This window comes from Chamaea fasciata, unplaced genomic scaffold, assembly GCF_029207755.1.
Source record: "Chamaea fasciata isolate MVZ Bird 193981 ecotype frontalis unplaced genomic scaffold, bChaFas1.0.hap1 SCAF_4, whole genome shotgun sequence".
In the NCBI taxonomy this organism is placed as follows: Eukaryota; Metazoa; Chordata; class Aves; order Passeriformes; family Sylviidae; genus Chamaea; species Chamaea fasciata.
Genome location: NW_027094089.1, coordinates 49899937 through 49926148, shown reverse-complemented (window position 1 = coordinate 49926148; position 26212 = coordinate 49899937). Strand labels below are relative to the sequence as shown.

The 26212-nt window shown below is 44.4% G+C and overlaps 2 protein-coding genes across 6 annotated transcripts in view; both read left to right on the top strand.

Annotated features, from left to right (window-relative positions):
* The first annotated feature begins 311 nt into the window (after positions 1-311).
* TBC1D2 (TBC1 domain family member 2) lies at positions 312-24972 on the top strand. Of its 5 annotated transcripts, XM_066181470.1 has the most exons (15): positions 312-592; positions 2278-2765; positions 3405-3537; positions 4418-4559; positions 7331-7467; positions 8067-8251; positions 9327-9713; positions 10569-10679; positions 13379-13566; positions 14519-14989; positions 16600-16720; positions 18672-18857; positions 19486-19607; positions 20005-20069; positions 20282-20364. In XM_066181470.1, exons 2-14 carry the CDS (start codon positions 2358-2360, stop codon positions 20042-20044), a joined length of 2631 nt encoding a protein of 876 aa, XP_066037567.1. In that variant the 5' UTR covers positions 312-592; positions 2278-2357; the 3' UTR covers positions 20045-20069; positions 20282-20364. The 5 variants fall into 5 exon arrangements, with proteins under 5 accessions (XP_066037567.1, XP_066037568.1, XP_066037566.1 ...); XM_066181469.1 differs by lacking the exon at positions 20005-20069 and having other exon boundaries at positions 314-592; positions 2356-2765; positions 20282-24972; XM_066181468.1 differs by lacking the exon at positions 20005-20069 and having other exon boundaries at positions 314-592; positions 20282-24972.
* CORO2A (coronin 2A) overlaps positions 19520-26212 on the top strand; it is a 67257-nt gene continuing 60564 nt past the window's right edge. Inside the window, exon 1 of the mRNA XM_066181473.1 lies at positions 19520-19607. The gene's annotated coding sequence lies outside the window, so the exon portion shown is untranslated. The remainder of the gene's footprint in view (positions 19608-26212) is intronic.

The window sequence follows — 26212 nt, the reverse complement described above, 5'->3', positions numbered from 1 at the left end:
CCGCCCAGGCCCCGCCCCGCCGGCACCGCCGCAGACCGGCCCGGCAGGAAGGGCGGGGCGGTAGCCACCGCAGGTATTCCCGGCGGGGCCTGCGGGTTCCCGCGTCGCCACTCCGCCCCCCTTCCAAAATCCCCGACCGGCGAGCGGCTCGGATGCCCCCCGTCCCAGCCGGGCGCTGGTACAAGCGGTGCCAGGCTCAGGCCAGCCCCGTGCCAGGCTCCGGCCGCCGTCGCTGGTGCCCGCGCCGCGCAGCTGGGCTGGGAGGCGCTTGTGCGGCGCTGCGGGAGGCACGGGGAGGGGCGGTGGGGGCTGCCTTGTGCTGATCGCACCAGCAGCTCCGGAAAGGTTTATGCAGGGTCCACCCCGATCCGTTTTCATTGGTGAGTCAGTGTCAGGGTAGCTTTCTGCTAAATATATCTTTCAGGCAACTCCCTGGCAGCTACTGGACCCAAGAAAACCTGAGACATGCTGCTTTTCTGTTGCTGCTGGATTTATTGGAGGCTGTGGGTACCTGCTTGGTGGTGCTTGCAGCAATAGCTCTGTGCCAGAAGACGGTGACTTCCAGGAGCTCCTCTCTACTTCCCTTAAGGAGGTGAGGTCTTATCTAGACGTCTTTGAATGCTCTGACATGATTCCTTGTATCGTGGTTCTTGAACCTAATGCTTGCTAAATTACCTAAATTAAATCACCTAAAATGCTTGCTTGGTCCTGTTCATGGTGTGGGTCCAAGGATCGTCAACACTGGCAAGAAGTAGAGGTGTGATGGAATCTTCAGAGGGTACAGAAGATACTTGTACTGGCATAAAAGCCCCAGTGTCTGTTTGGGAAAGATGAAAGTGTTTGTTCCTCCTGATGATATTTCATTTGCGACAAGCAAAATTAACTTGGAAATGAAGTTTTTTCTGTGTTTCAGAAGCTTAGTTGAGGCAACACCTTTTCCAGGAGTGCCTGTTGTTGGCATTTGTGAATGTGTTCAGCACCATGATCCACAGTGTCAAGGGAGTGAACTAAAAGAATTTAAGTAGCTTTTCACAAAGAGTGAATGTTATTGATAGTTGCCTATAAAGCTAATGTGGAAACAGGAGGGGACATCAGTAAACATGATGGGGCTTAGCCAGTGCTCGGATGGATAAACTTTCAGTCGTGGGGACAAGTTGTTCCTAAGAGCTGAAGAAAAAGAACAGCTTGGAAAGCATCTCAGTGTGCTCCATTGTATTATCTCATTGACATGTTGTCATACAGCTGGATGTTGTGTTGAATAGTTTTGTGTCTGCAGGTGGATTCACACTAACTTAACACCACAGCAATTTATTTGCTCACATACTTGCTTCAGCTGTGTTACTGCCTGGAACTGAAGTTTCAAAAAATGCAAGAAATTATTTACAGATACTTTTTCTAGATGTTGTTAGCTTTCTTAATACAGGAGCTGTGAGTATCTGCAGCTCTGAGCAAAAAATCACACCTCTCATATGGTTAAGCACTTGAAAAAGTTCTCGGAAATGTGGCAAAATTGCCATCCTTGCATAAGGAAAAAATTACCTGAATGTGGGCCTGTGTAACTGGCTACAATTTTTACATCTGAGAGGGAACCTGAACTTGAGATTTACAAAGATCCCTTCCAGCTTGAGTTTCATCTTTTCCTTTTACACTTCTGGGACCTAGGTAGTTACTTTGGTCACTGAGGCAGCCAAGTCTTTTGCAACAACCACAGAATTACTTTCTCTGGTGCATAATCCATCATATGAATCCATCCTACTGGATGAAGAACTAACACATAACATGCTGGCATTTTAGCAACTATAGTCAGCTGACACAAATTATTCATAAGGATGCAGAATAATGCTGGATTTTTCTCCAGATGCCATGATTTAAAATATTAGTTGAACATTTAGTGCAAGTACCCGGACACACTTACTTCATTTCCTTGACCTATGTGCCTATCCCCAGAGCTTGTTATCTTGCTATGATCTGCAGCTGTTCCTTACCATGAATTACCAAATGTCCTGGTTATTGCTATTGATTTGGTATGCCCACAGGCTGCACTTATTTTTCACACAAGAGATTATAGTACTGTTTTTTTCTTGGCTGCTAGTCCAGCCTAATTGAGGAATCAAAAAGGGAGAGAACAGGTATTAGAGGTCATCTGAGCAGAGGAGGGCAGGGAGCAATGACCAAAAGTTGAGTTGGAGACCTTGGCTGTGTAGTTTGAAAGCTAGGAAGTATTTTTTTGTCACATGGCAGACCTGAGCTTATTCCTTCCTTTTTTTGTGTCTGCAGGTTCTGTAACAGCAATGATATAATTGGGATTGGCTTGTTTACCTAAAGAATTTCCTGTTTCAATCTGTTTCCTTAAAGAGATGAAGAAAGGACCAGAAAGTGGAGCATGTACCCTTGCTGCTCCAGGCAATTTAGTGGCGCCAGATCCAGACACTAGCAGCAGCAATGGACCCTTAGCAAGAGAGAAAGACAGGCTTCCTTCTCCTGGAGAACTGGAAAATGTACCACTGAAAACCAGCACAGAAACATCCAGAAAAAAACTCTGTGGCTATTTAAATAAGCTGGGCATCAAGGGGCCAATCAAGACTTGGAAGTCTCGCTGGTTCTTTTATGATGAAAACAAATGTCGCTTACTATACTACAGAACTGCCCAGGACATTAATCCTTTGGGGTCTATTGATCTCTCCAGCGCCAGCTTTGACTGCAAAATGGAAAATGGGGAAAGAGTTTTTGAGATCAGAACACCAAGCAGAGCTTTTACTTTGAAGGTAATGAAAAATCCCCAGTCAGGACAGACACATTTGTACTGAGGTATCTCTTAGCTTGAGTTTCATTTAAGTCCTCCTAGCTTGGATTGCTACCACTTGGACCTAAACTACTTGCATTGCTTTGGCAGGCATTGCTCACTGCTTACCTTTGAGATGGCTGTTGTTTACCGGAGTAGGAATAAAAACTGAACTCTGTGCCAAATTAAAGTGATTGAGGACTCCTGCAGTCCACATGTAATTTACTGAACAGAAATGAACTCCCCTGTTTGAAATGGTTGCTCCAGGAGAATTCTTTGCTAGACTTTTATTTCTGTGTAAGTCATTGTTAAAAAGCTCTGGGGATGCTTCCTGTCTAAAACAATTGTGACATTTCTGCTTAGTCTTGGACCATAATAAACCAAAACACATTTAAAATTAGGTCAGTGGTCCACTGAGAGTCTACTCCTTAAGGCCATACTAAAGATTTCCTCTGTCCTCCCAAATCAGTGTTAGGACCAGAGGATAGAAATACAGCATATACTGCATACAGCTGACTTTTTTTTCTGCTTACTTGTGTAGGAGAGTGGTGGTCATCTCCTCAGGATATGTCTTGTGTTGATGAGATGATTCCCCTCCCTTTCCTGTTTTGTGTTATGTTAGGCAATCAGCAAACAGGCAATGATGTACTGGCTGCAGCAGCTGCAAATGAGACGTTGGGAATTTTGCAACACTCAGAGCAGATTTCCTGTGGGCAGCTCCCAGCTTGTGAATGAACCTCTGGCTGGAAAAACAAGTAGGTGTTGCACATGTCAGCCTTTCTTTTGCTTTTAGCTCTCTGGTGATGAATGATGTTCCTCATCTGGAAGTGGGTAGAAATTTTGGCCAGGCTTTTAAATGCAGGTGCCAGTTCTCAGTGCTTGGCCAGTGTTTGACACTTCTGCCTTACTATTTATGAAAGAGGGTAAGCTGCATCCTAATCCGCAGCATGTGTCTGCAGATTTTCAGGTGTCCTGTGATCATCTTGACTTTCCTCACACATGTGAAATGTGCACATCTGATATATCACTCTTGTAAGACCTCTGAATTTTAGAGCAAGTATGAGTTTTTTCAGCAATGGGCTTAAGATATCTATTCCTAGAAGTGGTAGTAGACATGTCAGTGGATCAGGGGAGGGCACAACCAGGGTATCTACCTGTTTAATAATGACTAGATGCACATTTTGTTTGAAACAAATAATCCCCTCCCTAGTAAGTGTCTGCTCTAAAAGGTTCTGGCGTCTTGCTGCAGCACACAAAAAATTGGTAACAAACTGTGCTTACAGTGTGTTATCCACACATTAAAACTATCAAATGTGGTTTGGAATGTGGGAAGAGAACAGCAAAATTCTCCTTCCTTGTACCTTTGGGCAGTTAAAGTTTGATTGTTTAAGGTTAGTCATGTTCATATATATGTTTGAAATCACTTGATTGTCCTTGATTCTGTTTGCACATGGAAACTTATATAATTTGACCTGAAATTATGGAAGCCTACTCTACTGTCCTTGTTCCACCTGACCACTTGGACATGTAATGTATACCTGTAGTAAACTATTGGTTGTGGCTGTCAGGTTTAGTCCAATGGAATTCTGTCTTGCTTATTTGCTTTTGTGTCCTATTTTGTTTTGACATTTGCAGATGTAGTTGACAATGAAGACTTACTGCCTCTCGTGAAAACACCAACAGAAGCAGTGGGTTTAAAGGCAGCATCTTTGCCTGCACCCCAAACATCTACTGCTCTGCAGAATATTTCCCTTAAGCATCCTTGGACAGAGATACAGTAAGTGCATGAAGAGAACTGCAGTGCAGTTGGTATGCTGGCTTGCCACTGTGTGCCTTTCTTGCCATCATGTATTGTGTGGAAAGGGACTCTTGCCTAGGTGGGAGAACATTTTTGGAGGCTGGTTGTCCCGGGTTTTAGTGTAGGATGTGTACAAAGTATTCTATCACCATCTTCATGAACTGTTGAATCCAGGTGGGGCAGTGTTTTCCCAGACCCCCTCCCTCTGGGCCATTATCTTCTGTTAATGGCCCATCAAATGCCTTGCCCATGACTCATAGATAACTCCCTCTGGGAGTTATCTCTGTTTAATGGGCCATCAAGGACCCCCTGTATGACTCATCATCCCATTGTGAGATGCTCCGCCCAGGGGGAGGAACCAAGCATTCTCACCTGGATATAATCTGAGGTTTGGGACCATACAGGGGGCCTTTACCCACTGGATTCCCAGAGAACCAGAGCTACCAGACCTTTCTACAGGATCACTGCTTCAGGAAGACCACCTCATCTAGACTGCTTCCATCACCCTGCTCAGGTTGTATTCTGACTCTGTCAGTGGTCTTTGGTATTATTGCATCTAATTTATTTTCCTTTCTTTCCTTTCTTCCTATTAAATTGTATCTCTGACTTAGAGCCTCTCATTTGTTTTGCTTTCAAACCACAACAGTGGTCCAGGCCAAAGTACACTTCCTGCAGGTGGGTCTTTCACTTTCATCCTCCTGTTCTGATGCATTTCACATACTCTAACTCTCTTAGCAAAGATCCTGGTGGCAGACCTAGGACTTGATTAAGGTCTCTTCAGTGTAGTCAGTGCTCTGCATACCTAATGTGATGCATCTGCACAGCAGTCTTGGAAGAGCACATGGTCAGGTTCAGCTGTACTCAGTAGGCAGTCTTAGAAGCCCATTAGCTCTTTCCAGTGGTTTCAAAGGACCTTGCGTGTAGTCTACTCTCCAAAGCAGGAACTCCAGGGAAAAGGAGCTGAGTCTGTAATGTGGCCTGACTGCACAGCTTGCTCTTGCTTGCTGAGTTTTGAGGATGTTAATATTCCTACTGCCTGCTTCTGTCTCCTGTTGCACTGGGTAGCCCCATCAGGTTAAAAGTTACAAGTCTTGGGCAGTTACAGTTTCACAAAGACAACCTCATCCCTGTCTCTGTCTTTCCTAGTCACTTACTTTCACATAATGAAAAACGAGTAAGTGGCCATAGGTGTGGTAGGCAGCTGCCAAATATTGTTGGTGTGGAAGTTGCCACCACTGTTTTTTTTTCTACCAGTACTGCAGCTACAGTCTGATGCTTATATGAAGAAAGATTCCCCATGAGACCAGAGTTTCATGTTAGCAGCTTCATTTACAGTTAAGAAAGCAGTAGACACTGAGTCTTTTATAGACCTCAAAACAAGGGACTTATTTTGTTTTAGCTGATGGACAGCACAGGAGGAGAATGAAAAGACCTGTATGCATACTTTCTGGTATAGGTTTTACACAAACTACTCGTACATTTGTAGTTCCTCAAAGTCAGCTGCTCTATTTTTCAGGCTATGCATTCTGTTCTACTGACGTTGATTAAAAATAACGCAAACATGGCTTTGGCCCCTGCTCCCATGCTTTCCTTTTGTGAGCTTGAGTAACAGTTGTCTTTTTTAAGTTGTGTTGCTCCTCTTGTTCAGTAAACATTTCTTCAAGCTCTATCATGGTCCAGCTGGGTCTTCATGAGTGTAGGACATCTGGATCCCTGAGCTGCTATAGTCTCACGGGGAAAACAGTGCAGCATTAGGTAGAGAAAAGTAGGAAAATTGCATTGGATGAGTACTAACTGCAGACTACAGGGACGAGGTCTGCTAGTCTTACACACCAATATGTTCTCCAAGGTCAGCAATGTCTGCTCTTCTGCTCTGGAGCCTTACAGTAGCTAGTCAAAAGGATAATAGTATCTAAATGGCAGCTTCATTTCCAGTTGGGAAAGCAGCAAACACCAAGTCTTTTATAGATCTCAAAACAAGGGACTTGTTTTGTTTCAGCTGAAGGACAGCACAGGAGGAGAAGAAAAAGATTTGTATGCATACTTTCTGGTGCAGGTTTCACACAAACTACTTGTACGTTTGTAGTTCCCCATGGTTCTGTAAAGTCATCTCTTAGTACTTCTGGCAATAGCAGCAGTTGTAACAAACTGTTCCTGGGTCTAACTGCTGTTTTGTTCCTGAAACTCTTTACTACTTTTTAGTTTATGACTTTGTAAATAATCTTGGGCAAGTTTATTTATTAAACGTTTCAGAGCACAGGACCTGTGGCTGCTTCAAATGTGTTAATTTGTCCAGTTTTGGCTGTGTTGTAGGTAACTGAGCTTCTCTTGGCAGCTTTTCTTGGCACCTGGGGATTTTTGCAGTGAACTAAGGATAGGGATGGGTGAAGGAAGCTGAGAGGGAAGGAGGAGGAGAGGGAAGGATGTGGTTGGTATACTGTTACCTTTCATCCCTCTCTGATCTGATGTGTTTATGTAAAAGACTCAAGCACATGGGGAAAGATCATGTGATTTTACATTGCTGTACTGATTTTGTGGCATCTTCCTGGTTTACATCAGGTACAGCTTGCTCTCCTCAAATCCACCAATTCTGTAAAGAGTTCATTTTCTCAGCAGTGAAAGAGATAAGTTTTGGGAGGAGGGGTGAGAAGGAAGGGGAGGTAAGCATTGAATAGTTTGAATATGCATTAGCTGGCTGCAGTGATCATGACTTCTGTTCACTAGGCTGTCTTGATCTCTTCTTGTTTCAGAAACACTGTCTACAATATTTGTGGCTCCAAGCAGCTGTGGGGGAACAACGGGAATGTCTTTAGATTTGATGATTTCCAAGAGCATCCTGAGAATGTGGATGAGGAGCAAGAGGCAGAAGTGGAGGCAGGACGTGCAGGTGATTGCTACTGAGCTGCGTGAGCAGAGTAGGGTGCTTTCTAGCAGGGATTAGCTGGAATGGAAAGGAGATGGTGGCAAGTTTTCAAAGGATATAAAGAATGTGTTACATTGTCTCAAGTATCTTCCCATGTTGTTGCCACCAGACTGACTCTTTTGGCTCCGCTTCAGGCTCCATCTGTGTATATCTTCTACCTCTGGAACCTTCTGCAGAGGCAAAAAAAAAAATTAAATAAAAATAAAACCCACCAGATTTATTTCTTTGAGGTAAAAGCGTAATTGCTGCACAGTCACAGGCCAAGTGTGGCAGTTCCACTGCATGCATACCTTTCCATGGTGTGGTGGTAACTTCCGTTTGCTCTGGTCCAGACTGATGAGCAGGGTCCAAGGTGGGTTAACAGGTACCATAAACCATCACAACTTTGTTTATTGTGGTCATATCAGTGTCTGATCCCTACTGTTCTGGCTCAAATCCTGTGGGTCAATTTTCCACGTCCTGTATGTCAGCCTTCTCTGTGGAACGGTTGTGATTCCCCATAGCAAGACTTGAGTCCATAGTAGCAAAGCAATTCTTTGTAAATTAAATCTATCTCCCCTCAGTTAAGGAGGGGACCCTGGAAGATGGGAGGATGGGGCCCAGGCTGAACTGGATTAGGAAAGCCAGGTGGATGAACAGTGGCTTCCCAGGCTCTGAAGAATTGTCGAGGGAGAAGAACTCAGTGGATAAAGTGACTGTCCTTCAGCAACAGATTCTGACACTCACAGAGGAAGTCAAGTCACAGAAGGTGAGTGTGTTGAAGAGACTGCTATTTCTATGGGTCAGGGTCCTGAGGCTGGTCACAGGGACTCTCTTACACATTGGTGTGATAGAAGCACTGAGAAGTGCTCAGCAGGCAGTAACTGGAGACCACTTGAAGTGCCTGGTGTTACTACCTTGTGTGTGCCTGAGTGTGCCAGCACAAAAGAAGACCTTCAGCCATTTCTAGGAAGTGCAGCCATGTGTAAGAGGGAGATAAACCAAATCCAAGTGCACTCTGCTGTTGTCTTGCTTGTGCATCTTTATTGCTCACTAAGTACAGTCCTGAATAGGTACTGTGACACTGGTGAGAACTGCCAGGTGGAGTCATGGTGTTAACAGCAGGTCACTCTTTTTGAACTGTGACCCAGCTTTAAGGTGTGATTTGACTGTAGAAGTCAGGGCATGGGTCACTGCAAGGGCTGTCTCTCATGAATGATACTGTTCTTCAAAGCATGGAACAATGCCAGGTTCTCTGCTAATGATGCTGGTAGCTCTTCCAGCTGAAGAGGCAGGAGAGTCAAGTCCCATGCTGGGCAGTCAGTTGCATCCTTAATTTGCTTTCTTAAGGGTCTGAGATGCCAGAGCCTGAGTTACCAGTGTGTTGTGGGGCAAGGTTCCATGCCTTCATGCAGGATAGAGTGAAGGAGGACTCTGGCAGAAGGAAGGTTAAAATGGATATACAGTTTCCTTCTGGTAGCACAGGTAGTTGCAGACTGCATTATTTCCCTCCCATTTTACCCCACTCCTGGCCAGATCTCCATGTTCTCTGCTGAGCTTCTGAAGAATGATTGTAGGAAAGCTGGAGTTCAGACAGTGTGGGCAGCAGCTTTTCTGCTAGCAATCCATGTCAATCCAGTCTGTGAACTGCTGCAGAGACCTTTTGGGCCCAGCTCTGAGAGCAGAACTTCTCACTGTGATGTCATTGTGGTTTCAAGAATTCTGCATTGTTTTCCTTCTGAAAGGAGTCAATTTAAAGATATTTCACTGTTGGGTTTCTGCTGTCCATGCAGCCATTGCCCTGGACAGCACAGTGATGTGATGGCTTTGCATTCCCTTTCCAGGAACTGGTCAAGCTTCTCCACAAAGCTCTGGAGGCAGCCCAGCAGGAGAAGCGAGTATCTAGTATGTATCTCACTGCAGCAGAAGACAAGGACAGGCTGGAGCTGGTGCGTCACAAAGTTAGACAAATTGCAGATCTGACAAGTCGACTGGAAGCTCTTGAACAAGAAAAGAAGGAACTAGAGCAGATACTGACTTTGAGAGACAGCCATATCCAGGAGCTCAAAGAACACGTGCAGCTTCTGATGGAGAAGAACCATGCCAAACAGGAAGTCATCATGACCTTGACAGAGCAGATGGCTCGAGAGCTCTCTGACCCCCTGCAAGAAGCTAACACTATCACTGTAGAGACATTGTATAAGCAGCAAGAGGAGATTGAGCATCTGAAGGTGTGTGACATGGCACAGGTCTTTTGGGCCCATTTTTATGCCCTCACGTTCAGTGGGAGGGTGCTCTTTGCAGTAAGCACAGAATATACTTTTGCTGGTTCCTTCACCTGTCTCCAAATGAGAGGAAGGCTGGAAGGGGCTCACCTGATGCCAACAGGGTAGTGAAATGCATTTGGGTCAGCTTTAGCTTGGAGCCTGTTCTGTTTGACTTCCTGTCATCATTCAGTGCCTGCTACTTTCTCTTCTTTCTTTTGTTTCACAACTGCAGCCTGACTCGCTGCCTTTACTTATTTTGTTGCTCTCTATTTCTCTCTTGCAAATGATTTCCCTATACATCCTGGTTCTTTCAGATGCAGGCTGTTGTATGTGCATAGCTCACACGGGTTAGTGTGAGGTGGAGAATTGCAAAAGAGCCACTTTCTGTGGAGAGTTTTCATTTTTCCTGCCAGCCATTTTTAATGATTTGTTTCATTAAAAACAAACAAACAAACAACAAAAAAAAACCAACCAAAAAGACCCAACAAAACTAAAAAAATCAACTAAACAGAACTCAAACAAAATGCATATATTTTTACTGTTATTTAAGTGCATCCCTGGCTTTATATGATCTATATCTCTCTGTGTGTTTAAGTATATATATACATGTAGCATTTTCAAATGTTTTGTTGATGCATGACAATATCGTGCCTTGATTTCCTTTGTGGGCAGTATTTGCACTGGGGAGTCCTGTCTGCTCCTCAGAACACAGAATTTTTGAGATATTTTATTGTCCTTAACATAATATGATGTCTCTGAAATGGAAGGGATTTCAAGCACCTTAAGAACTCTCTGTGTCACTGTTTTACTTCATGGCAGGATGATATTGATGCATACAAGACCCAGAACCAGTTTCTCAATTCAGAGATCCACCAGGTTACTCAACTCTGGACAAATGTTGCTGAGAATGAAAAAGCCCTTCTGATGAAGGTAAGGCCAAATGGCATTTTTTCCTTGGTGTGAACTGTTACTAATTTATTTTCAAAGTTGGCACTGGAACAGATTTTGATGCACAAGGAATAAGCTTTCTTGTGGTTTTTTTTAGTGTGACCTCTTTACTGCTTTGTGTTGTCCCTAGATTAGACATGATCATTTTAATTCTTCAACAAAAGTAAAATACCCGCGAAGATTAGTCTTAAAGGTCCTGAAACTTTAACCAGATTTCTGCATTTCAGCTATGCAAATAAAAAAGCAATACTGTGTACTCAATCAGAAAAGTTTCCTGAGAGCTGACAGACTGAGTCCTGGCTCCACCTAGTCATGGTTTCTCTGTTGGGCTTGGCATTGCCAGGCAGCAGCATGCTTGAGGTACTGCAGTTAGATCAGAGTTCTTATGTTTTGCTAAGTTGTATTTTTATCTCTAGCTCTGTAGGTGTGAAAAACCTGGTTACTCTCAGACTTGTCTAATCCTATTTTCTGGTTGGGAACCACTTTCAAGGCTGGGGGTGTATGTCCTGGCATTTGGTCTGTGGGTTTTGCCTAGGATTTACTTCCCGGGGGTTTAGGGTATTGTTGTGAATGAGTGTCTCAGGTTGCTTAAGGAATCACTAGCAAAGGTTAGGCAAAGCAGGTTCAATATTGAAGTGAAAGCATTGGAAAGCTCATTGCCAAGGTTCACTCTACTACTTATTAGATGGTTAAAGCACACAAAGATAAAATAGTACTAAAACCTACAATCAGTCAATCTAAAAGTAAAAGCAATTAAAAATCTACATGGAAGCTGGGGATGGAAAAGGGTAAGATGGGAAAGCTTTAGCATAAAAGAAATAAGGGAGGCCCTCCCATAGAGCTATAAGGTTCATTGTGAACTCCAGTGCAAAACTTAGCTCTGTACTTGAACAATAATTTGGGCCTAAAGATTTTAACAGCACTTAAACTTAACAGCACTTAAATAATGGCTGAATTTAAACAATTTACAAAAGATTCTATGGAATTTACTGCAATCACAACAGTGACTCATTTAAAGGCCTAACTTACTTGTCAACATAAAATACTTAAGAATATAAGATTCCAGGTACATTTTCTGTAGCACATTCACACAAACCCAGGGTATGTACAAAGTACCTGTGAAAAGCTCCGTGGTCATGTCAGGTGTCTGCATCTTCTCAACAGGCAAAGATTTGAGCCTTGAGGAGTGGGGGTATTGGGCCAGGCTTTGTCACCATTGTTTGGAAGTGGTCCCTCAACTACAGCAAATCTGAGAGTTCTCTGGCTCTGAGAGGCCCCAGTCAAAGGGAGATGGCTGGTTGCAGCCCACTGTGGTCCAGGAGAGCTCAAAGGGTCTCACTTAGGACCACTGTTTATAGGCTCACCAGAGAATTGCCTTTAGTCACAATAATTTGCCATCCTGGTTGCAATTGGTAACTTTCTTTGAAAATTTGGTGACAAAAATGTTCTTCCACTTGGGTTTGCAAGAAAAATAAGTTTCCAACGGTGTTTGTTAAAAACAGAAGCTCATTAGATCAATTTGCACCAATTCCTGATTGAATAGTGTTTCTGATGAGCACAAGAGGTTAACCCAGGTGTTGTTCATCAAGACTGAGGCCTAAAAAGCATTTCTGATGGGGGAATCTGATGGCCTTAGATGAGGGAATGCACCACCACAGGTATATGTTCACAGTCATGGATTCTTGTACAGGGCAAAAAGCTGCTTCTGGGGTGTTATTGCCATTCTTACATCTGTTTGCTTTCTAGTTCTTTGAAACCCTGCCTTCCTCCTAACTGCCCTCTCATCCTGAGGCTTCCATAACCTTCAAAAAGGAAGTAATCACACGAGCCCAGCATGCTCAGTGTGAGGCACAATGCTGGTTAAAGTGATAGTATGAAAGAAACCATGCTCCTTTCTGTCCCCTCTATATGCAACCTAATTCTGTCTGTGGTTTCTTTTTCAACTTCTGCTTCCCACTGAACAGGAGTCTTCACTGAGCTTCCTGTGAGACTGGGTGAGTTGTCACCTGTGTGACCTTAGTTCTTCACTTGTGGAGTGCACTAATAATCCTCATTCATTTTTTCTGCTTTCTGTGCCCAGGACCAAGGTGGTGGCAGGTACTATCCTGCTGTTTGATCTCAGCTGGGCTTCCTGTGCATGAGAAATGATGTGTACCAGTGCCATGGGACTGGGGATGCTGAGGGGCATGTGGTCACCTAGTCCATGGTGCTACCATGTATCCTGAAAATGGTATACTTATAGCTCAGTCTCTGGAGTGGTATGTTATATCAGGATACAGCTCAATGTGGTGTTGAGAACTTGTCTGAGGATGAGGGGAAAAGACTGCAGAGAATTCAGATGCAGTGCTAGCTCTTTGACTGTGTCCTTAGTTGGGCTGGTGGGGTGTGGCCAGCCACTGATGCAATGCAGTAGTTAAAGTCGGTGATCATGCAGTAGGTCTCCCACTCAATAAGCAACTTCTGTTGCATGCTAGCTACTGCTGCTCCTGTTTGTTCATAGACTGTGGTGATTCATTTTATGGCTGCAATTCCACTGACTGTGGAAAACTACTAAATGTGTTTCCTGGGGCTTTGCTCTTCAGAAGTTTTTACTTTATATGCAGACCAGGCCAGTAGAGAGCAGTGGCAGTACAGGAAGGACTACCACTGAGTGAGCTCTTTCCTTCTTGTTTCCCCATCAGTGTGCCTGCCTGCAAGCAAGAAACTGCCAGATGGAGAGCAAATACCTGACTGTCTTGAGAAAGCTGCAGGAGGCTGTGCCTGACCTGCCCAACTCGCATGCTGAATTGGTGAAGAACCTCATCCAGGAAGCTCTCCAGTGGGATGTGAAGGAAGAAGCAGAAGAAGGTTTTAACTTGAACCCTCTCAGGTAAGAGTTGAGAGCATGAGGATATTCACAGCTTTGTAGAAGCCTGTCTGCCAAGCGAAATGTGCGGGCAAGATACATCTAGGAATATTTTATAGCAGGAGCCTACATTTGTGTTTATGCCTTCCTGCATAGTCAGGAACCCTGTTGTGTAGCAATTCCCATTTTATCTGTTTGGTCAGTCTTGCAGGTTCTCCCGGTAGCTTTGGAGATGAGACCCCTGAGACCAGGCTTGGTCTCTTTGCCAAGAATATGATGATATCTTACAAGTTTCCCACCCTGTGGACAGAAGGTGCACAAACCCTTGTCAGGCTGTACTGTCTGTACTCTTGGTGTGTTCTGATCTGTAAGAGATTTGCATTGTGTATAAGGAGACATCAGAAGGGAGTGTGGATCTTTGTTCTTTGATCGGATGCCCCAAAGCCTTTCCAGTCCACTCCCACAAAACTGTCTCTGCACTGGGACAGGGTAGTGAGAAGGTACAGAGGGCAAGCTCGGTATTTCTTTAGGGGGGTCTGATGAGGTTGGTCTGCAGCTCAGAGCAAAGTTACGCTTGAGTTGGTGTGTGTATGCCTGTGCTGCAGGCTCTTTTTGTTTTCAGGGCTCTGAGGCAGGCTGTCACATGCAACTGCCAGAGAAGTGAAGGAGAAGTACTGTTACCAACGAGTATTTGAGATCACTTTAAAAAAATCACAAGTGAGGGTATCAGCAAAACCCAGATTTACTATTAAGAGACAGCACAACAAAGTGAAGTCGAGGCCTAATAAGCATTTCTCAGCTCTCAGTGCAGCCTGGAAAGGGAGGGGCGTGGGGTGTGCATGCTCACAAGTACTTGTGCTCTGGCATGGGTAACGTGAGCCTGGCAGGCTGTAAGTGGCATGACCCCAAGCAGTAAGTGTCCTTGATACAGGTAGCAGCACTGTCTTGAACTAATCACTGCCTTGTATCCCTTCAGCGAGTATGATGAGTATGGGTTTATGACTGTACCTGACTATGAAATTGAGGACTGGAAACTCCTGGCCAAAATCCAAGCCCTTGAGATAAAGTCCAACAAACTGCGGAGTCAGGAAATAGTGGAGAAGCCCCTCCATGACAGATGGAACAGCATTGGAGAGCTGAACCCCTCTGCAGAGCTGAAGAGTCTGATCCGAAGCGGCATTCCCGTGGAGCATCGGCAGCGGGTGTGGAGGTGGATGGTCAGCCGGCACTGCTGCCCTGTGCCTGGCCACTACCAGCAACTGCTGGAGCAGAGCTGGAGCACTGAGCACCCTGCCTGCCGGCAGGTTGAGCTTGACCTGCCCCGCACACTGACCAGCAACAAGCATTTTTCCTCTCCCACCTCCCAGCTCATCCCCAAGCTCCGGAGGGTGTTATTGGCATTCTCCTGGCACAATCCTGCCATTGGGTACTGCCAGGGATTGAACAGGTAAGGACTGAACATTCTTCATGAGATGGCATTGAAAAGGTATAGACACATACTCTAGGCTGTGATTCAAGCAGCCTCAGGCTCTTGCCTCTCTACAGTTCTGTCCTAGCAGTAGGTATTTACCCGCAGAATTCTGCGTTTGGTGACTTACTTTTCATCCAGTGTTATTACTGGGATTCAGCAAGCAGCAGGATGCACTTGTGTGGCATCTCTCTAGTTACAGAATAGGAAAGAACAGTGTAGTAGTTTGGAAGCAAAACAAATGAGAGGCTCCAAGTCAGAGATACAATTTAATAGGAAAAAAGGAAAGAAAGTAAAATAAAATAGATGCAATAATACAAAAGACTACTGACAGAGTCAGAATACAACTTGAGCGGAGTGATGGAAGCAGTCTAGATGAGGGGGTCTTCTTGAAGCAGTGATCCTGTAGAAAGGTCTGGTAGCTCAGGTCCTCTGGGAATCCAGTGGGTAAGCATCCCTCTGGTGTTCAGAGTTTCAGCTTATATCCAGGCTGGAATGCTTGGTTCTTCCCTCTGGGTGGAGCATCTCCCAATGGGATGGTGAGTCATGTGATAAGGCCTGATGGGCTCATTAACAGGAGATAGTCCAGAGTGGAGGAGGCAGGGAGCACTGCCTCACCTGGTTTCAACAGTTCATGAAGATGGTGATAGAATATACTACAACCCAGGACAAACAGCTGTAGGAGGAAGAGTGAAGCAGTCCCAGAATAACACCACAAGGCTGGGGGTGAATTTTTAAGTAGTAATGTAAAGTAGCAAAGAAGAATAACACCCTGGTGATTCCCTTTTTTGCTGAAAACATTTGGAGGAAATGTTGGGAAGTGTTAATATGTGAGGGAGTTGCAGCAAATGACACAAAGAGAGACTGAGGAAACCATGGTTGTTCTGTCTGGAAAAGAGACGATTCAGGGAATATAAAAATTTCTTTCACTTCCCAAAGAAGGCTATAGGAAAGACAAACCTAAATTTCTTAGAAACATAAATTTCATAGAATTTTGCTGGCAAGTAGAAAAGGCACTAGGCATTAGCTGTAAGAAGGGAATTTCTGGTTGGACCTTTTCACATGAGGAAGGTCTGTGTAAGCTATTTATTTCTGATGATCTTTGGATGTTCTTCAGAAAGATGATAGAAGCTTTCCTCCAGAGAGCCCTTAATTTAAGGTATCTTCTTTCTAGTCTGTCTAAAAGGCAGTAAGTCAGAGCTGAAGGAGGTCGGGTCTGTGAAAGAAAGTGTGGAGAGATGAAATATATCACATAGTACGGAGTACCTCTGTGTGACCTTTCCTGTATTGAAACAGCGCAAATCAGTACACTACTAACTTCAGCAGATCTACAGAACTTTCCATTAGTTGGGACACCTGGCTTTGTCACACCAGTTCCACATGTTCTGACAGAGCCACATGGGAAAAAAAATCATATCCCTGTGGTTCCTTCAGAAACAGATAACTTGCCTCTGCCTGGCTGTCCTGCAACATTCGATATTTTGGATGCCGATGGAGCTGGAGACATGCAAAAAAGTCTTGCATTCTTCCCTGTGTTGATGACTCCTCCCACATTATTGTATTCTCTCACCATGTCTTGTCCATCACAGATTGGCAGCTGTTGCTCTCCTGGTCCTAGAAGATGAGGAAAGTGCCTTCTGGTGTCTAGTCTATATTGTGGAAAACCTAATGCCGGCAGACTACTACAGTGACACACTAATAACATCACAGGTGAGCTGAGCACCCTCACATCTGCTTGGACTCTCATACAGTGAATTACAGTAAAGATTAGAAGTGACTAGTCAACCTGCTGTGTGTTTGATTTCTCACAGGATAGTGATACCATCTTGCAATGCCTTCCATTGCAGAGGTACTGGAGACTTGAGAGTACAAAATTGTTACACTCACAGGATCAGGACACACAGGGCAGCAAAACTGGTCACCAGCTCTACATTTCCTAATGGGGTACCACTCCTGAGTAATAACATGGAAGTCAGGTTAGTCAGAAGGAAAGTGCATATTAATTGCACAGTTACTTATTATAAAGAAGTCTTAAAAGAGGTAAAGCAGCAATTCGGGTATGTGTACACTGAGTATGAGGAAGGCACCATTTTGCAACCCTTCAGATGATGTTTTTGAAGCCGCACTCTCTTCGGAGTGCCAAGTACATGTGGATAAAAATGCTGAGATTTTTATATTCACTGTATTTGCCTCAGTTCATTATTAAGCATGGTGTTCTCACTCTGGGGCTCTCTGCACATCAGAAAAAATTCTGGCCTTTTGATGTCAAATGTTGTGCTGTGAATAACTTACTCACCTGATTCAAAATCACTGCATTTCAAGGTTTTCAGTGTGTCTTGTGTCAAGTATATGATGTCCTCCCAGGCAGACAAAGAGATAAGCCAACTTCCATATAGTTTAATGAAATTGTAATTGTGTGCCCATACCACCCACACCCATCAGTGCTCAGTCTGGTAAGCCTGGCTGTGACCTTGGTGTGTCTGTTATGTGTGGTTCTTTCAGAGAAAAGAGGGTTGATTTTATCAGTGGGTCCACAATAGAGGAGGCTTCAAGATCACTGATGATGCCATTGAATTTGTTGACTAACATTCACTGAGACAGTGGTGTGGTGGTGGAGATGCCAACTCACAGACTGGGGAAACAGTCATATCACTTTGAAGATAGCAAAATGTCTGTTCAGAGGAGGTTGTGTTAGCTGTGAGATTTAATAGACATCACTCAATACTCTACAAGTAGAGACTAACAGGGAAAATATGACAGACTGAAGAGGCTCGCCTAGATTTGGTGGGAAACCACTGTCAGCTCAAAGTCTTTAGAAAGAATTTCTGACCTCATGGCTGGTATCTGAAAGTCTAGTCAAGACCCATGTAAAGAAGAACATCTAAAGTGATGCTTTGTGGGTTGGCTTGATAGAGTGAGTTGGCTGGAAAACTTAAAATTGCAAATTTTAAAGACAAAGCATATTACCTGCATGGTTTATACCCCTGTGCCTATACAGCTAAGTGGGCTGACACAGCTGGGGCATTAATATATGGCAGGGGGAAGCCCTTAAAATGATCCTGCTCTTTAGCACTTTCCCTCCAGAAAGCACAGCTCTGCTGAGATGAAACCTTTATAAACCTGGATCAATGATCTGACTGACTGTATTTCTGTGTTTTGGCTCATACAACCAGAAGCAAAGCACAGAAGTACTCAGACCACAAAGAAAACCTTAAGTGAGAAGATCAGGCTCCACTTGCAGGTCAGAGGTATTTGAGGTATTCAGTCTGTTGGGTGATGTAGAATCATTCAGATGTGGGCAGGTATCACAGAAAATCCTGGTAAGACCAATACAGGAAGATGTGTCAGATTTTCCCTCTTGACTTTGAGATTGGGAAGGAATATGATTCTTTGAGTGAGAAGAATGTATGTTTCTCTGCTTGTATCTTGACCTTGTTTCAGCTCCGTGCCTTGCACTGCATGCCACATACAAGTTCACTGCTCAGTGAGTTTGAAGGGTTGGGAGACAAAGAATGCTCTGCTCTTCCTAGGGTGTGGTTCACCAGAAGGCAACACTAGTGATGACCCTGAAATACAAGGGCCATTGTTCTGTTGCATCACTCCTCTCCTCCAACAACAGGACTGCTCTTGACTTCATTGTTTTCTTTTTTGTCAATTTTAGGTAGATCAGAGAGTCTTCAAAGACTTCCTGTCCGAGAAGCTGCCTCGCCTTATGGCTCATTTTGAACAGTATCAGATTGATGTCTCACTCATCACCTTCAACTGGTTTCTGGTGGCCTTTGTGGACAGTCTGGTCAGCGACATCCTCCTGCGCGTGTGGGATGCCTTCTTGTATGAGGGAACTAAGGTGCAACTCTCAGTCTAGGCCTCCCTCCCATCCTTACCACCTCTGTGGCATAGTGACAGGGTGATGGGCATACACGTCTATCAAAGATACATGAGGTTGAACCGCTTGTCCTACCCTGCCTGTTAGATATCCAAGCCCCTGTTTTCTATGTACTTGCTGCTAGTAGGCTAACCTTTGTCCCTGATTCTGTGCACTTGGTACTTTTTAGTGGGTAGCTGTGCTAAAAAACAGAGCTCTGATAGGCCATGATGTCTCCTGCTCTGTGACACAATGGAGAGTATTAGAGATAAAGGGAGCATAAGATACGCAGTATCTGAAAACGTGAGTCCTGCATTGTCCCTGTGCATAGGGAGAACTGGAGAACCCTTGTGAAATCCTTGTGGGGTCCTTTTGCAAATTGGTCCTGGTATTCTCTGGAGTTGCAGATTAGCTAATGGGTGGTCATTCTCTTGAGATTAGCTCTGTACTCCTTTAGGCCTGCCCCAGTACAGACTATTGAGAGAAGGAGTAACCCTGGATCTAGTCGGTACTGCCGTGTTGTGGGCCTGACACCATCTTTTATGCCAGGATGGCCTGAACCTTAAGTTCCTTAAAACTTTATCCACTCAAATATCTTTCAACCCTCCAGGTCATTTTTCGCTATGCTCTTGCGATTTTTAAGTACAACGAGGAGGAAATCCTAAGAATTCATGACAGTGTGGAGATCTACCAGTACCTACGCTTTTTCACAAGGATGATCATGGATGGCAGGTAGGACTCTGAGTTGTAGACAAGCTTCCATTGTGTATTTGTACTTGCTTGTCTGTTAGGTCAGCTTAACAACAGTTGTGACTAGTTTATTAAGAGAGATGCATATGCAGTAATAGGTCTGTGAGACATGAATACGTTTCTCTTTTTGACTTTCCCTTCATGGCATTACTTAAAATCTTCTTGGCTTGGGCAAAGGCATGCTACAGCAGAGCAAGACATAAAGTCACCCTCCTTGTAGCAGCTGGTACTTGTACCACTGACTGCTGGGTGTCTCTCAGCTGTAGTTGGGGTGTTTGGGAACACAGCACAATCCATGACCTTGAATGGCAACCTGTGTCTGAGATGAAGATTTCTGTGATCAAAAGAGCTCAACATCAAGAATATTCCTCCCTGACAGGCCATCAGAATTGGCATCTGATCCATTGTCTCCTGAATGATGGCTGCACACTGGTACCTTAAAAGGTGGGATGTATAAGTGTATGTGAAGTACTGCTTGGGTTGCTGTTTGTGTGGGAAAGAATTATTTTAAGACTCTGCTGTTTGGTGCCTTCTAAGCTCAGAAAGTTGAAGTCTGAGGCCCTACTCGTTAATATCCCAGAATGCTCTTGGTGTATCTGCTACCATGTGTTACTAGCCCATAAATAAGTTGATCAGAGCTGTCCTTTCTGTCATAGGAAGCTGATGAACATTGCCTTCAATGACTTAAACCCTTTCCCCATGAAACTGCTGAGGAACCGTCGGTCAATGCACAGGGAAGAGCTGGAAGCAGAGTTGTGTGAACTTGAACAGATCAAGGCAGCCTATGTGAAAGAGAGAGCAGAGCAGGGACCTCAGGACCTGAAGGAGGTAGTTAGTGAGGAAGAAGAAGAGACCTAACAAAAAGAGAGTTTGTCATCACTTCCCTCCCGTCTTGTAGAAGGTCATCAGTAGCAACTGTCAGTAAGAAATGGACCAGAGAGGGGAAGTGTGGTCACAAGAGTTCATCTGCCCCAGTAAGCAAGGCTGTAGTTGTGGGACCATTTGGAGACCAAATCAGACTTTATAATGGATTGGAAGGTGTCAGAAGAGTTTCATCCTTTTCTGTACTACTCCCCACTTAGCCCATCCTGTCCTGTGCAGTTCAGGATTACAGCTGAGGGTGCAGAGGAAATAGCTGTTGTGATGTGATGACAGGAACTGACATGGTGCAAAAGACCCAACCAAGCAGTGGTTTTATGCATTTTCTGATGGAGACTTGAACGAGATCTTTATCTACAAGTAAAATCTCCAGAAATAATGAACCAAGAACACTCCCTCATTGTTGCCTAAAGCTTTTGAATTGGTCAGGAAAAACCTTCTCTTAGAGGGCATGGTGCCTTCACTGTCTAGCCTGCCAGGAGAGTGTGTTTAACATTGTTACTAATCAAGACCTGTCTCCAGATGAGTGTTAGGTCTGTGGAGGTTCTGGAAGCTGGGGGACATCACCCCATGGGACTCAGGCTGGGACAAGGAAATGGATTGTGGGAGAGCAGAGCTGCTTCTACAGTTTAGTTCCTGTAGGAAGTTCATGGGAGCACAAGGTATGTCTCCTACTTGGCTGGGAAGTGCTGGAGCTTTCTTTCTCATCATCATTCAGTTTTGAGGCCCTGTCATCATTCTGTGCTGGTGAGTTTGCTCCATAGAGGAACTCTCATATCTGTATGAAACCAACCACAGCCTGCTTGCAGGCAGGGCCTAGTGTTATGTGGACTTTTCCTGGGGATGACTGGATTTTCTGATAGCCTCACTCTCTGCCCTACAATTAGAGTCCTCCTGTGCTGGGTTTTTACACTGATATCCCTGTCTCTGACTCCCATTCATCATAGGAGGTACAAGAGCTTTTCTTTAGGAGTTCATGATACTTAAGGTGATTTATCCATGGCATATGACTGGTAGTGAACCTGAAAACTCTGGGAACAAGGTCATAAAAGAAGACTTGATATTCTTTAGAAAAAAACCCATTAATGTCCCCTGAACCAAGGAGCTGGCCTCCATGGTTCTAGCACACATAGATGCCCTATCTGCCTCTGGAAATGGGGTCTGATAGCCTTCTGCCTGCCTCCCAGGCTTGCCCATCCCCTGGGCCAGATGCCCTGCCTGTGTGGTCAGCCCTTCACAGACCAGGATGAGTCAAGTATTTAGGTAAATACAACTTATTTCCTTATGCCAGATCCTGCTGCCCCACTTTCCTGCTGATCAGTGCATTAGTCCAGGTGTGCCTGCAGTGCTGGCACTGACACCATGCAGCAGACCCTGCTATAATGGGGGCTCTGCTCTCTGTTTTCAGACTGACCTCGAACCCAAGTGGATTATGCCTTCTTTAAACATCTTGTGGTTTATAATCCAACCCTTCAAGTTGTCAGTGCTTGCAGAAGAAGGAAAGGGAGGCATTCATAGCCCACAGTGTTCTCAGCCCCGTGCGCTGTAGCCAAGATGACAGACTAGTGCCTATTCACCTGAGACATATGGTCTGCCTCACTGGTCAAGTCAGCCAGTTTGAATGAATTATAGAAGACTGAGATGGGAGAGGCCTGTGGAGGCCAATCACACAGCAAAGAAGTAATCAAAATGGAAGTGAAGTTTTGGGAAGAGTGGATAGATCCCCTGAATGTCACTGAGAACTGCACGCATTGAAAGTGTGGGATGAGAAGAAAATGTTACTGGAAGCCTACTACAATATCTCTAAAAAATGAACTAATTTTCAAACTATGCCACCTAGATACTATTGCTAATCTAATTTATTTATACTCTTATGGTCATGGGTGCACACAGAGATTTGCTGCTGTTAGATATTATCTTCTAAATCAAGACCATGAAAATTAGAAGTTTACTTACAATTTTATTTCCTAGAGCTTTCTGCAAAAGCTTAAAAATCTTTCCTCCTGACTTGCCCTTATGCTTATTAATAAAGGCATTTGAAACATGTATTATTAGACTAAACATATGTCTACAGTATATAATAAATATTGGTCTATGTACATAAACTCTTCTGAAGTAGGCATAAGGATCAAGGTGTTGACTCTGATGGGGAATTCTGAAAATAATTTTTAATTGAAATTGGAAGGGAAGGACATGTGAGGATTGTTATAAGTTTCTTTTCTTTTGTGTCTTCCTCAGCTCTTGGTTTTGGTCCACATGTATTTACTAAGGACTATTTCCTCTGGTCATATTGATAACCAATCACATGTGGTCATTCTTTATTAATCTCTAGTGGATGCAGGGGTATCTGCAAGGCCTATACAGACCTGCACCTTGGAGCCAAGTTCACATGTCCTCATGGGCCCTCATCTACTTTCCTTCTGCTTCACAAACATCAGTGGTACTGAAAAGTGCTGAATTCAGGTCACAAAAGAGCAGTTGGGCCAGACACAAATCCCTCAGGCCCCTGCAAGACCTACAGTGACTATCAGTCAGTGCCACGGGTGTTTCGAACTTCTTGGTTACCTCTGCCTGAAGTGCTCAAGAGTGACTTGTGCTGCCACTGCCAACTGTTGTGGCTGGGAAACAATTTGACCAGGTTATGCAGCCCAGTAGCACTTTCTGTGTGTGCTTTCTACCCAAAGACAGTCTTTGCTGAGCTTTTCTGTATGCATAACATTATTGTGAAATTAAGCTGTCTCTTTTCTGTACTTAAACCTTGGATACCAGCTCCCACCCTAAAAAGGATGGTTTTGATTTCCACACCCACCCTCTTCCCTAGGATGCACCCTTAACTTGTAGTTCAGTTTGTTGCAGGATCTTGTGGCCACCAAAAGTTCACAGGGTTTGAGAGGATAAACTGGGGGAGTGGTGCCAAACACAAAGCCACTGCTGGCTCAGTAAGCCCCTGAGCTGCCAACAAGAAGAGGCCATGAAGCTTCCCTTCTTTTCCCCTTTTTGGCCTGGGTAGTGTTGGGCTGCCAGGATCTGTACCTTCATATGCTGTGGCTAAGCCCTGTATTCTGGCATGCTGCTGTGGTAAGAGGCACCAGTGGGAAGGTTGTTTCTGGGTTAATGTTTAGTCTGTCCTTGAGCTTCTCATCCAGGGTGAAGGTAAGAGCAAGGGGCAAGGCATTTACCATGGGTGGATAGCAACTACACTCTGTAGCAGGAGCTATACCACAGTGCTGAGTTTCTCTTCCAGTCTGCAGGCTTGGCAACCTCCTGCCACCATCACAGACACAAGGCCTGGGGCTTGCTCTCTTCCCATTTAAGAGCTCACCTGTGGCCTGAGAAAATGCTGAGACTTCTCCAGCCGTCTCCCAGTGTTAAGAGCTCCTTAACGAAACATTACCTCTGGTCTAGGGGCATGCCAAGTGCAAGAAGACAAACCAGTTTCCCATGACCAAGCCACAGGGCTGGACCTTATATAATACAATACCATCCGAGATAATTTAACCTCTTTCCTAGAGTTCAGTGAGAGGGTGTGGCCTGCACAGAGATACTAAATCATGAGATTATCTGTGTGCTTTCTGTTCAACCTCAGGAGCTCTCCAGAGGAGAAAACAGCACACCAGGTTAGTCAGTGGAAGAGAAGGTATCCCTAACCATGACACATTTGGGGTGAAAGGTCCCCTGCTCTACTGCAGCCAGATGTTTGCTTTGGTCACATGGTCCACTACCTTTGAGATGAAGTCCCTATTTCTCCTTGTAATTAAATGACAACTTCCTGTGAAGTGCGAAGTCTGCCTTTGAGACTCCAGCTGTTGGATCAGTATCTGCTCTGGTTTTGAGCTTAATTTTCATGACAAAGAACCTCTGGCACATTCTGGGGTCAAGCTGTTGGAAGCTTGGAGACTTGGAGCAATATCCAGGGTAAGTAGAATTAAATTTCAGGCCCCCTTCTAATACCAAAATAGGCCAGATAAAAACTTTCTAACACAGATTGGAGTATTAGAAAGCAGCATTCTTTATTGTAGTGTGCTGATCACTTGGAGAATTCTTCCTCTGACTGAGTGCTTTAAGTATTGGGTAAATGCTCAAAACTGAGTTTTTATCATACACACTGATGACATACTTATTGACTATCCCTGCTTACTTGATGTATGTGTTTTAGTTGATCTTATATAGCTGCAACCCTTATTGGAAGTCCTTGTATGGTTATTTGGGGGTTGTCTTCAATGTCCTGGGTCCTTTTTAGGTGTCTGTTCCTCAACCCCCATTCTGAGTAAACGCAGTATCATTGCTTTGCATAACTTCTGCTTTGTCAGCCTTGCAAAACTAAGCTGGCATCCTGTTGTGTTTTGCATGACTTGTTTTGTATAATTCTCCAAAACTACATTGTTCACTTTATTTGATAAGAGTAAAATTTTGTTCTGTTCTATCGTCCTTATCATTTGGGAAAAAAAAAGTACTCAGTCCAACATCACAATTCCAATCTGAAAACAATGCCTATATTTTTTCTTCTACAATGTAATTTTTTTAGTAGAAAAGTATTGTCTATGGGCACCATTTTGCAGGGAGGAAAAGTTCCAAAGCTTTTTTGTTTGTTTTTTTTTTTTCTGCATCTTCCAATAACATTTTTCATCATAAAAAAAAGCACTTGCACATTGATGGGAAATGCTAATGCCATGAACTCTGAAAAGGTTTACAATTTTGACACTACCAATGTCACTGGTGCGTTAAAATCACTCCCAAAGCTGGTGGGTGTTGTGCCCTCCATGCCACCCACCCCCATACACGTGGCAAAGTTAGTGATCCTGAACTGCATGGGGCTGGAAATAATTACAGTAGGAAAAACGGGAACCAGTGAAGTTTTTGTTAAAGATGAAGCTAATTGGTCATAACTAATTAGCAGTTTTCTCCACGTATCTCTATGCAGAACTACAAGAGACATGTCAGTCCCCTTGTCCTCTGCAGGCAGAGATAAAGCAGAGTTCAGTGCTTGCTGCAGGGTCTCCCCTTCAGTGCAGATGCACTGGGCTGTGTACTGGTTGAACTTAGCCTTGAATTAAATATACCTGAGGATATCATGTCTACAAACCAGTCAGGCCTTTCTAGGGTTGCAAGGCATATCACCGTGCAGAAAACTGGTTTCCTTCTGTTTCCTCTTATCCACTTCTGCCAACACTCCATGCCAGTCAGGACCCTGTTCCCAGGGAGCTGTGCCCAGCTGGGTGAAGTGCTTCATCATTGCTGCACAGACACCATGAATGTGGCCATGCTGATGTAGCTCCTGCAATGCAGACCAGCCACAACAGGTGCCAGCTCTGCTCTTCAGTTGCTTGCCACAGGTTGGGATGCTGCACATGGTCTCCGGCTAACAGTGGTGGTGTTCTGTCAGGCTCCCCTTCATAACCAACTCTGCTGAAGTGGTAGCTTTCCACTTCTCATTATTTTGCATGGGCCAGAAAGAGATGGGGGGGGGGAGGGGACACCGGCCTCCCTCTTGGCCTAATTTCTGGCACCGAATGGGGTGGGATGGCAGAGAGTTACAGAACATGCTCCTCCAACTTCTGCTGCTGGATCTCAACAGAAATGTCGCACTTTGGGACACGAAAGAATGATGCAGGCAGCAAGAAGGTCAACAGGAAAGTTCTATCTTTAATTTTCTGCTCTGTCTTATATACAGTTCTTTCAGAAGACAAAAGATTGGCTACATCGGTTGC

Excerpts from the sequence above, each read along its gene's own strand:
- TBC1D2 (XM_066181469.1), top strand. The coding sequence starts at position 2,358 with ATGAAGAAAGGACCAGAAAGTGGAGCATGTACCCTTGCTGCTCCAGGC. Across the intron at positions 3,538-4,417 it reads ACCTCTGGCTGGAAAAACAA|ATGTAGTTGACAATGAAGAC; the intron begins GTAGGTGTTGCA and ends TGACATTTGCAG. Across the intron at positions 13,567-14,518 it reads TTTAACTTGAACCCTCTCAG|CGAGTATGATGAGTATGGGT; the intron begins GTAAGAGTTGAG and ends GTATCCCTTCAG.